This window comes from Palaemon carinicauda, chromosome 35 (genome assembly GCF_036898095.1).
Source record: "Palaemon carinicauda isolate YSFRI2023 chromosome 35, ASM3689809v2, whole genome shotgun sequence".
Taxonomy (NCBI): Eukaryota; Metazoa; Arthropoda; class Malacostraca; order Decapoda; family Palaemonidae; genus Palaemon; species Palaemon carinicauda.
This window is the reverse complement of record NC_090759.1, coordinates 14,936,307-14,948,617: the sequence shown is the minus strand read 5'-3', so window position 1 is coordinate 14,948,617 and position 12,311 is coordinate 14,936,307. Positions and strand designations below refer to the sequence as shown.

The window sequence follows — 12,311 nt, the reverse complement described above, 5'->3', positions numbered from 1 at the left end:
GCTCATAATCTCGTTTAGCCGTAAAGCTTACACTGGGGTTAACATCGGAATGACGTATCACTTCACGTTTAGAAGGTTGAAGACCTGACACTCGTTTAGTAGGACCATGGCGCACTGCAAGCAAAGGTTCCTGACGAACAGGTGCAGGACCGTAAGCCTGCATAAGGGAGGACAATTTAGACTGCATGTCCTGCAAAACACTAAGCTTAGGATCTACCTCAAGTGGAACAGACCTAAATTTCGGAAACGTCTGTTCATAAACATCATCACTAACAACGAGAGACGCAGTATTAAGGTCACGTCTGGAACGACCAGAAAGCACAACAGGATCGTGACTCTTAGAAGGTGCCTCCGGGGCCACAAAAGAAGATGTTAAATATGAACGCTTAATCGGAGAACCTTCCTCTGAAGAAGGAATACGTTCCGGGCTGCTCCAATGACTACAGCCAGGATGGATACTCTGTTCTGAAGGAACTAATTTTCTTTTCAACGGTCTTGAAACCTGACGCCAGGACTTTTTCTTTGCAAAAGAGTCATCAGAAGAAGAGGAGAACTTAGTCTCGCCTCTCTTATGGTAAGGACGTGCTTGAGGAGCAACGTCTGTAACCTCTGAGGGAACGTCTGTTCGCTGTTTAACGCCTATTGCTGCCTTTGGTCTTGTGACATTCCTTCTCCCAGGGGCTGGGGAGCTTGAAAGAGGTCTCGGACTGGGTGAGCGACAGGCACGAACAGACGAACCCTCCGCACTAACACTGAACATATTTCTACCACTTTTCACTTGATCACTTTCACTTTTTAAAATTTTGACATCAGATATAAGCTGATTTCTGTCTGAGGCCAGCGATTCGACCTTTTCACCCAAGGCATGAATTCCTTTTAACATATCCTTAAGAGAAGGTTCATTAGTGCAAGTAGGGGGTTCTGAAACTACCACTACAGGGTGAGGAAAAGGTTCAGGGGCATGGGAAGAGGACAATTCTAGCGAACGAGAAGAACTACGTCTACGCCTATCTCTCTCGAGTTTTCGAGTATACTTCTCATATTCTAAAAACTCAAACTCGGACAAAACCACACACTCCTCGCATAGATCCTCTAATTGGCAAGTTTTGCCTCTACAATTAACACAAATAGAGTGGGGATTGTTGGAAGCCTTTGGAAGGCGCTTGTTACAGTCTTTTGAACGTTTTCGATAAACCGGGGAAGGGTCAGTAGGAGAAGGGTCAGCCATTATGGAAAATTCAAAAACGAGATCCAAAAACAAGCAAAGTTCAGCAACAGAAAATCAAAAAAGGGATCAAGATAATTCGAAGAAATTCCAGCACAATGAAAGCCAAAAACCATTACAAGTACTTCACCAATTGCAGAAAACTTTTAGGTTAAGCACGAGCAAGGAACCAATGTTGACATTCCAATCGGCAGAGAAGAACTGGATGGTATCGGAATATGTTTGGTATCCTGCCGACAGTTGGCGCTAGTGTACACCCTGCCAACCAGCATAGTGATCGCCTGCGAGTTTTGAATCTGCCGACCGTCGGAGATGTTAGCTTCATATATATCCACCGGTTAAGTTAAATATTTAAAATCCATGAGTAAAAACGTATTTTGAGCGAAGCGAAAAATCTATTTTTGGGTGAGATAGCCATGTCGTCCTGATGGAAGGTGTCTTTCAGTAGCTTCCTAGGGTATATTTGACTACAGTGATATTCCCAGAGAATTAAACTAAAGGGCTCCAGAATTCTAACTTCTGGCACAAATATCCTTAAATTTTCCTTTTAAGATATCGCATAATATCAGGGGACGTATTCTTGACATGCCACATAGCAATCTGCACCCCGCATAGTGTTTACACTTCGTGGGGGAAAAGTGGCAAGATAAAAGAGGAGCCGTTACAAAATTCTCCTCCTCCGTTACTGTTTGAGTACTCAGATGACATCATATTCGTCCGCCATCTTAGATAACGTCATATCCATCCGCCATCTTCATTCCTTGTAGCGTTAAGCCAGTAGTCTTAGATACAGTAAGATCTGGAGGGAGTCTGCCAAGGCCTTTCATAGAAAAGGAGGGCAGGTCCATCAGGACGACATGGCTATCTCACCCAAAAATAGATAAGTTTTTTTGGGCTCAGGCCATGTCGTCCTGATGGAAGTTTACCAGAGCATTAACGTATCGTGGATTTCCCAGTCGTGCCTTTCGACTTCAAGACAATCTTTCCATGGTCTTTAAGACCTAAGAGACCTATGACATTACCGCTATATGTCATTTCTGCTAATCATATACCATGTTAGTGCTTCCTGCCCCCTACAGGGAAGTCAAGCTAGACTCGGGAAAAGTCTCGAAGTTGCATATTGTATGTAACCTTCCTAGCATTCAAAAGACATGCAGGTCTCAGTGTATGTCGTTAGCCAAAGTTTGTATCAAGTATTGGAACAAGTTACATCTAGCCAGAAAGGTTTGTATAAATGTAGGAACAAAGATAATACTTTTTTTCAATTATGTCATGCAGAATAAAGGGTTTCAAGAAATGCTCACATATAGGCTTTATTAGAAATGTTTAGGGCGAAATAAGACGCACAAAACCATTAGACGTTTATTGACAAGCAATAAATAAAGATCAGCATACATGTATCGCAATGTAAAAACTGCAATTGAAAACTTACTTCAATAACATAGACAAGATGACATAAACAGAAATGCTTGTTTTATCTGAAAGAGAAAACTTTGCCACCACACATGTAAATTTCCGTTTAGAAATTTGAATGTCTTTCTGAGAATCCATCTATTTACACTTGTGTAAGAAACACATGGCACTAGTGTTCAGTCTATGTTACATCACCTTAGTATATTGGAACAGTCCATAATGTCACTGTGATGACAATTCACTACTATGTTGCACACCCCTTGAATTACAGTCCCATATAATTCACTGTTCCTCACAGCACTAAGCAGCAGGTTTTAGCACACTACCTGCCGCTACCACGAAACGCTTAACTTCCTGCACTTGCTTCGCATAGTGTTTGAAGAACACTCTGGATAACTTCCATCCAGTAAACAAACGAAGACTCTCGAAGTCCATCAGCTGAAAGAAGTTCAAGGAAAAGGCAACATTCCTCGGATCATGACCTGCGGGTGTACTGTCAGGATCCGCTCTGCGAATGAAGTAGGTGATCTTCGCCCGTAGTTGTTTTAGTGACCAGTTTGAACCCGATGTTTCTCCTTTAAAGAGCTGTCCTCCCCTTAAGTCTGAAGTTCTGTGAAGATAGACCTTTAGACTCTCCACTGGACACAGCGAGACATCTTCCTTCAGAGGGCAGATTTGCCAGGGACCCCATCTCTTAGTGGGTAGCTCGTTCTTGGCGAGAAACGTTGGGTCAGGAAAGAGGGTTAGCTCATCCGTTTCAGCGAACTGGATATGGCCTTCTTCCCTAGATAATGCCACAATTTCACTAACTCTAGCCCCTGAGGCTAGAGCAAATAAGAAAATAACTTTCTGAGTCAAATCTTTCGGAGGACAAGTTTCATTGTCCAAACCTGAGGCAAAATGTAGCACCTTATCAAGAGACCACGAGATGGGCCTTGGAGGTGCTGCAGGTCTAAGTCTGGCACAGGCCTTAGGTATTTTATCAAAAATTTCATTAGACAAGTCCATCTGGAAGGTATACCGTAAGGGTCTTGTCAAGGCAGATTTACACGTAGAGATCGTGTTGGCTGCCAAACCTCGTCCATGAAGGTGAATAAAGAAAGACAAACAGAAATCCATCGAGATTTCCTTAGGATTCTTTGCCTTGACAAAGGCCACCCATTTATTCCTAGATGACTCATATTGCCTTCTAGTATATTTTGACTTATATTCCTCCAAGAAGTCCAAACTTTCCTTCAAGATTCCGAACCTTTTCTTTACGGCTAGGGAGAGAAAATCATGAGATGAAGGTCTCGGGTTTTCTGTAATGAAACGAAGATAGTCGACTTCTGAACTTGTTGGGACAGAACTGGGTCCGGCAGAGGAATCAGCTTTGGCTGTAATTCCAGAATCAAGGGGAACCAGTTGCTCCGGGGCCACTTGGTAGCCACTAGGGCTGCTGTTCACTGAAAGGATCTCAGCTTGTTGAGGACCTTCAACAGAAGGTTGAGTGGAGGGAACAGGTAAATCATGGTCCATTCGTTCCAGTCCAAGGACATGGCGTCCACTGCTTCCGCTCGAGGGTCCTCGTACGGGGCCATGTATCGAGGAAGTTTCTTGTTGTCGCTCGTTGCAAAGAGGTCGATCTGCAGTTCTGGGACTTGATGCAAGATGAAGGAGAATGATTCTGCGTCTAGGGACCATTCTGACTCTATCGGAGCTATCTTGGATAGAGCGTCCGCTGTCACATTGCGGAACCCTTGAAGGTGAACTGCTGATAAGTGCCATCTCTTCTTTTCTGCTAGTCAGAAGATGGTCAACATCACTTGGTTGAGTTGAGGCGATCTTGAGCCTTGACGATTCAGACATCTGACCACCAAATCGCTGTCCAGACACAGTCTTATGTGGACTGAAGGACGAGGGGACAATTTCCTCAATGTGAGAAAGACTGCCATGGCCTCCAAGATGTTTATGTGAAACGTCTTGAACAGGGAGGACCAAGTTCCTTGAGTCTTGCGCTGATGGGAGTGACCCCCCATCCTTCCAATGATGCGTCCGTATGGATGACAACTGAGGGTGGAGGCAGTTGTAGAGGTATTTGACCTCTTGAACTTTCTGGTCTCCGACCATGGCTTGAGAAGTGATCTTAGCCGAGTCGGTAGTGGTCTTCTTAGATCTCTTCGAGCATTTGATGCGTATCTTCTCCAGACTCCTGATGCATCTTTTAGCTGTGCTTTTAGCTGTGCTTTCAGCACTGGGTCTGTCACTGAAGCAAACTGGAGGGAGCCCAGCACTCGCTCCTGTTGGCGTCTTGAAATCCACTTGGATTTGAGGAGTCTCTTGACAGATCCCGCTATCTCTCTCCTCTTCTTTACCGGAATGGAGAGGCAATGTGACTGTAAGTCCCAATGTATGCCTAGCCATTGGAACATCTGGGCTGGAGATAGTCGAGACTTTTTGGTGTTGATCTTGAATCCTAGATGTTCCAGGAACTGGATCACCTTCCTGGAGGCTTGCAAGCATTCCGTTTCCGATGCTGCCCACACCAGCCAATCATCCTGATAATACACCACCTGGACGCCTTGTAGGCGTAGTTGTTGGACGATTGCTTCTGCAAGCTTCGTGAAGATCCTTGGGGCTATGTTTAGTCCGAAGGGCATGGCTTTGAAAACGTACTTTCTTTTTTGAAGCCTGAATCCTAGGTAGGAGGAGATCTGGCGGTTCATCGGAATATGCCAATAGGCATCCACCATGTCTATGGAGACTGAGTATGCCCTTTTGGGCAATAGGGCCCTTATGTGTTAAAGGGATAACATCTTGAACTTGTTGTTCTCGATGAACTTGTTAAGAGGAGACAAATCCAGAATGACTCTGAGTTCTTCTGAGTCCTTCTTGGGAACACAAAACAGTCTTCCTTGAAGATTGATGGACTTTGCCCTCTTGATCACCCGTTTGCTCAAGAGCTCTCGGACGTATTCTTCCAGAACGGGGGGGGGTGTTGGAAGAACTGAGGAAATGCTGGTGGAGCTGTCTTCCAACTCCAACCCAGTCCGTTCTTGATTATGCTGTGGGCCCAGGGATCGAAGGTCCAACAATCCCGGAAGAGTCGGGGTCTTCCTCCTACCTGAAGCAACTCATTGCTTTTGATTTCCGGAGGGCTTGCCCCTCGACCGCTTGCTCCCCTGCCTCCTCTCCCTCTAGAGGGGTGTCTAGAGGAGTCTCTACCTGAGCCTCTGCTTCTAGGGCGAAAGGTAGTGGTCTGCCTCTCATAGGTGGGAGTAAAGGCTGGTGAAAGTCACCACCTGCTGGGGTACCAACTGGTAGGTAGGTTGGGGCTGTGCCACCAGCTGTGGCGCTGCGGTCACGGGAAGTTGATGCTTAGCAGGGCGAGTTGACACTCTTGGTCTTTTTGTCTTCCTCTTCGGTTGGGGACCTTCATCCAGAGAAGACTTCCTCTTTGCTGACATACCCCACTTTTGGAGAAGGTTCCTATTCTCCATGGCAGCCTTGTCAACAATTTCTTTGACCAAGTCATTAGGAAAGAGATCTTTCCCCCAGATATTGGAAGAAATCAACTTCCTAGGCTCGTGTTTAACTGTAGCCAAAGCAAACACGAACTCTCTACACGCCCTTCTTGCCCTGACGAAGCTGTAGAAATCTTTCGTCAAGGTCGACAAATGTGTCTTGGCCAAGACCATGAACATGTCCGGGGTTATCTGCTCACTGGCCATCGTCTCCATGGACACCTGGAGGGAGAGAGAGGCAGCAAGCCTCTCCTTTGTATCTTGTTTTCTACGAAGGAGAAACTCAGACAACTTGGGGAGGTTCTCGCTGAACTGGCATCCAGCGATGTCAGCCTCCAACTTCCCGACAGAGAAGGTTAGCTGAATGTCCTTCCAGTCTTTGTTATCGGGTGGTAGGGCCAGGAAGAGGGGCCTACACTCTTCCAGTGTAGGGCAAGGTTTCCCTGCTTCCACTGCCTTAATCACTGCCCTGAAGGATTTCTCCGCGGAGGGGAAAACCATAGTTGTATGAGCAAGAAAGGAGGAATGCTTCTTGCTCAGGGCCGGAACCTTAGAATTGGCGTAGCCCTTGTCCTTCAGGATGCTGGCGAGCAAAGCCTGAGTCTTCGAATGGTCAAGTACTATGACCTCCTTAGGCTCTGTTTCCTCCTTGGAAACGGGTTCCGTCTTAAGACGAACTAATCAGTCTGGATAGGATTCAAAGCTGGGCCAGAACTCGATGTCTTCGACGGGGACAGCACCCAGCTTGTCCAAAATTATGATCTTGCCATTGGTAATGGGCATGTACTCGGCATGCTTACATCGGTTAACCTCGGAACACGAGGGAAGATCCTTGAAGTTGAGTCTCCGATCAGACACCCGGGAAAGCGTGATGCGAAGAATCTCCTTCTTCAGATCAGCATCTCTCAGTTTGATCTTCTCATCGAACATCTCCATCATAGCTTTGATGGCAGCCAGAGTATCGTCTGGCTTCGTAGGTTGAGGAGTGGAGGATGTAGAGGGTACAGGTTCTGGGGCAGGAACCAACGAAACGGAGAGTGATTCGACCTCCTCCTCTTCCGACTCAGGAGCCACCGTTGACTCCGCTTCTTGACCTTCTGCCAAAAGGTCCTTTTCAGTGTCCTCTGACACTCTTTCATCTTCTATGTGGATGTCCTTCATCGCATCCGAGACGTCTGTGTCAACAGATAGCTGGATGCAAGGGATCTCAGGGTGAGGCTGAGGGATGACAGCATCCGCAGATGCTTTGGGGAATAGCAGGGCTCTCATACGCTCGCTAGGGAGGTAAGGCCCCGTGGAGTTTTCTGAAAACCACGAACCCATTTGCGTAGCTTCTCCCGAGCATTATCCCTTGACTCCGCAGTCTTGGGATTCTCAAACCCCTCATTTAGCAGGTCCTTACATACGGTACATACCTGCGAGTCCCAGTACCTCAGAGGTCCCTTCGTGACGGAACAGCGGGAGTGTGTCCTACTCCCCAGGTGGCCGTAGAAGTTCTTGCGGCGGACGCTGCAGAACATGCTGTCATACTGGACATAGTCCTCCTGTAAAGAGAGATAAGGAGAATGAGTACGTTGTCGTCTATCTCATTAGACTAAAGTTATAAATATTATAACAACAGATTCCTTTCTATTTTACTGCATAAAGCTTAGGGTAGGTAAGCTGGAAATGAAATAGGAAAGACACATACACGTGATTCCCGCCCAGCCAATTGCTGTGACCTTCCTCACTATTAATTCTAGGGTATCCTCTGTAAGAGGCCCACTGGAAGATCCTAGCCCATAGGGATAGAGTATTGTAAACAACACACACTTCCAAAGAACTAATAATGAAGATTAAAGAAACTGATCAACAATCAGTGTAAAGAAAAGGGAATTCCTTTCCCAATTCAATTAGGTTTCAACAATAGACTGCACCTGGACACACAGAGTATGTTAGAAAACTTTTACTATTGTATAATTATATACCATAGTTTTCTGTCTGTAGTATGCTTCTATACTACAGATTTACTGGCTATTGTATACTCCTATACAACAGTTATTGCTGGCATGCTGCCGGCAAGGCTAGTACTGTACTTGGAGTTAATTCAACTGGCACAAAATTTCATTATGTGTATAGCCAGCAGTCCGCCGGCTTGCCGGCGGCCCACCGGACTGCTGGCGGCCCACCGGACTGCCGGCGGATCGCCGACAGAAGGCACACCATCCCAGCCATCATTCAATGTAACTGGGTAGTGATGAGACCTTATGTATAGCCGGCGGCTCGCCGGCTGCCGGCAGGTCACCGACTAAAAGCACACCATCCCAGCCATCATACAATGTGACTGAGTAGTGGCCAAGTACAGACACTGCCAGCTCTCGCCGGCAGAGTCATATGTGGCAGTGAATCAATGGCTGTCAGACCACAAACCTAGCCTGCATCTTGCCGGCAAGGTTAGTGGCCAGCAGCAGTCATAATTGGCAGCACTAGCCAATAGAGAGAGAGAAAGCAAGGAATGAAGGGAGATGAAAGGGTGGCGGCATTAGCCACTTTGTCACTGCCTTCCTCCGGAATGATGGTTCTAATGGAAGGGGAGAACATTTCATGATCAAGCTCCCACCCATCTGCAGCTATGCCGGTATCAGTCGGACAAAGGCAACGGATGGCAGCCCAAGGTTGGACTGTAGAACACTCTAAAGCAAATGGGTCTCCTGCCAGCAGCTAGGCCTGCCGAAACAGCTATCCCAGAACATCATGTCCTAAGGGAAGCTGAACGACTAGGCTATACAGGCAGAAGACCGAGCCGGCCCTACAACCTGCCAGCAATCGGTGAGATTGATTGATTTAAAGTTTTCAGGAATCCTGACAATCGGTGAGATTGTAGGACAGCGGACACAGAGGTGTGATGGCTAGGCCATCACCAAAGGACAGAAAGGGACGGAGAAAGAGAGGGTCCTGTATAAGGTGTGAGAGGAACCGGCGCATGCCGTCTCTGTCACACCAGAAGGGAACTCTGTTTCAGTATCGACACCATCCCAGGCATAAGGAGAGTACATTCTCCAGCCTAGGGTGGGCTAATACAGCAAAGGGACCGGAATTATCAAGCCGTCCTTAACTAAAATAGAAACAGAATTCCCATGCTTGCGCCCACCCAGACCAAAGAATAAACACTATTCTTCAGCCTAGGGTCTGCAAGCACAAGACTAGTCGCTAGACCACAGGGAGAAGGGGATCCGATGACCCCTCCAAGTGCAGTCTAGGGGGACGAAGCCTCCTATGCCAACCAGCTATGTCCAACAGGGGAGTACATTCACCCTATTAGACAGCTGGAGGCACACGACAAGTACTCTAAGGTTCTGACCCAAACTCAAAGCTCATCAACAATGGCTTGGAAAAGGGGCAGAAAAACCCTAGCCTAACCTTACCAGAATCCCAATTCGAGGCAAGACCGGCCAGGACTTTAGTGCTAGGCTACACTCAGAGGGAAGAAGAGATTACCTTCTATATAAAGGTAACTGGGAAGATTGTATGAAAGTATACTAAAGCCACTAGGCTGTTAGCCTAGTGACAGTGAGATCGACTACCTGACTTATCAAAGCTCTTACGTATACTATCTTGGAAGAGGAAATTATTATGCAATCCATATACCTTATACGTATAAATTGCCTAATATCATTTAAAATTAATAACACCAGGAACACCTATTATATCATGCAAGAGTAAACTAAAGCACCAAGGCTAAGAAGCCTAGCGTTAACAAGATCGGCTACTTCATTCGCCGAAACTAAAAAATACTATCGGCATAATATAAATAATTCCTAGCAATGAAGACTACATAGCTAAATATATTTATTTAAGCTATTATACCGGGAAAGTCGTTCTGGCTAACTAAATAACGCATGCGTTATGAACGACAGCGCCGAAGACGCCTCCGGTCTAGGCAATAGCTCTGCCACAAAACATAGTTTATATTGAGTTAAATCTTTACTCTATGGCCAGAGCTAAATTTATACAATATAAGAAGTAAATACTCAACTTTCCAGAGGCAGAAGAAGCTGGGGATTGCAACATAATTCCAAAATAGCGAAGAGCACTGGGAAAAAACACTGAGCTGACGCGCTACAGAAGAAGGAATGAAGATGGCGGACGGATATGACGTCATCTAAGATGGCGGACGAATATAACGTCATCTGAGTACTCAAACAGTAATGGAGGAGGAGAATTTTCTAACGGCTCCTCTTTTATCTTGCCACTTTTCCCCCTCGAAGCATAAACGCTATGCGGGGTACAGATTGCTATGTGGCGTGTCAAGAATATGTCCCCTGATATGTGATATCCTAAAAGGAAACTTTAAGGATATTCACGCCAGAAGTTAGAATTCTGGAGACCTTTAGTTTAATTCTCTTGGAATATCACTGTAGTCATATATACCTTAGGAAGCTACTGAAAGGAACCTTCCATCAGGAAGACATGGCCTGACCCCAAAAAGTTGGTTTGTAAAAGCAATACCCAACAGCCAGTGGATAAATTTCATAAAGTTATTTCATAAATCAAAATGGTTACCTTCTAATCAACAAAATATACGATTCAACTTACAGCATTAATTATATCGTGAAGAAATCTAAATGGTGGCTTACTCAACAATTTGTCAGTAAGAGGTGGTTTCTTGACATATTGTCCAAGTTCTTCTTGCGTCTTTTTAATGATTGCTGGATCTATTGCTGAAGTCATACTCTCTCGCCAATGTATAGTGTAGCTCTAACCCTTAAATTCGCTCTACAGTATATTACACATCATTTGTACATATTACTGAATACCACCCGACACCCATGAGGAACTTTCAAAACTTGGATATCTGCTGTTAATTCTCATTTCCACAATTCTCTAGAACAATATAAAGTAACCAAATCCATGAAAACTATTACGTTTTATAATTTTCCTTCTTATAAAAAAACTATTTCTCTATGCGGACTAGAAATTAATAAAAACTTCGATATTGCACTGTGCCAACATACAATTAACCAGCTGACTCCACAACCTTGTGTCAACTTATTGAATTGAAGTGAGTTTGTTTTTGGTATTCATAAGTGAAAGAAACATTCCAATCTGGGTGCTGTTCTCTAAGGTTTATCTCGACGTATATATCTACACACCTTTATTATTATTTGGGTCCAAATACATTTTTATTAATATTAATTAAGTATTTAATTTAAATCTATAAATATTTTGTGATTTTTTTTAATACGATTTGGATATCGTATCACTAAAAAGAACAAAAATTAATTAGTTTCCTATGGCAAATAAGTTGTTGTAATTCACATGCAATAGAAGTATATACACCATATCAATTGAAATAAAATTTAGCTCATGATGTAATATATCATAAGGTAAATTGTAATTGTTCACTTTAGAATTCTCATTGAAGTCAACTTAAAGGTGACTTTAAAAGGATCGGAATATATACGTAGAGACTTTGAACACAACAGAAAATTATTTTACGCGTCTATTGTCGACAATGGTCTCCATGGCAACAGGAATAAACAAACGGGAAATATGCATTATCAATAGCTAGCTAGTTCTGTGAAGCATAAATCAGGTCAGTACAGTATATATATATATATATATATATATATATATATATATATATATATATATATATATATATATATATATATATATATATATAGGCCTATATATAATATATATATATATATATATATATATATATATATATATATATATATATATATATATATATATATATATATATATATATATATACATATATATATATATATATATATATATATATATATATATATATTTATATATAAGCCTATATATATATATATATATATATATATATATATATATATATATATATATATATATATATATATAAGCCTATATATATATATATATATATATATATATATATATATACATACATATATATATATATATATATATATATATATATATATATATATATATATATATATATATATATATATATATATTTATATATAGGCCTATATATATATATATATATATATATATATATATATATATATATACATATATATATATATATATATATATATATATATATATATATATATATATATATATATATATTAGCACTGATTAGGCTGACCAATAGGGTTGTCAGGTCTCACAAAATAAACACC

At 42.9% G+C, this 12,311-nt stretch overlaps 1 protein-coding gene across 3 annotated transcripts in view; it reads right to left on the bottom strand.

Moving 5' to 3' along the window:
• IFT54 (intraflagellar transport 54) overlaps positions 1-11,186 on the bottom strand; it is a 334,194-nt gene extending 323,008 nt beyond the window's left edge. For 2 of the 3 annotated variants that reach the window (XM_068358769.1, XM_068358771.1), the window contains exon 1: positions 10,717-11,186. In XM_068358769.1, the coding sequence (XP_068214870.1) occupies positions 10,717-10,851 (135 nt within the window). In that variant the 5' untranslated portion in view covers positions 10,852-11,186. The remainder of the gene's footprint in view (positions 1-10,716) is intronic. The other variant, XM_068358770.1, reaches the window with a different exon arrangement.
• Positions 11,187-12,311: the final 1,125 nt, after the last annotated feature.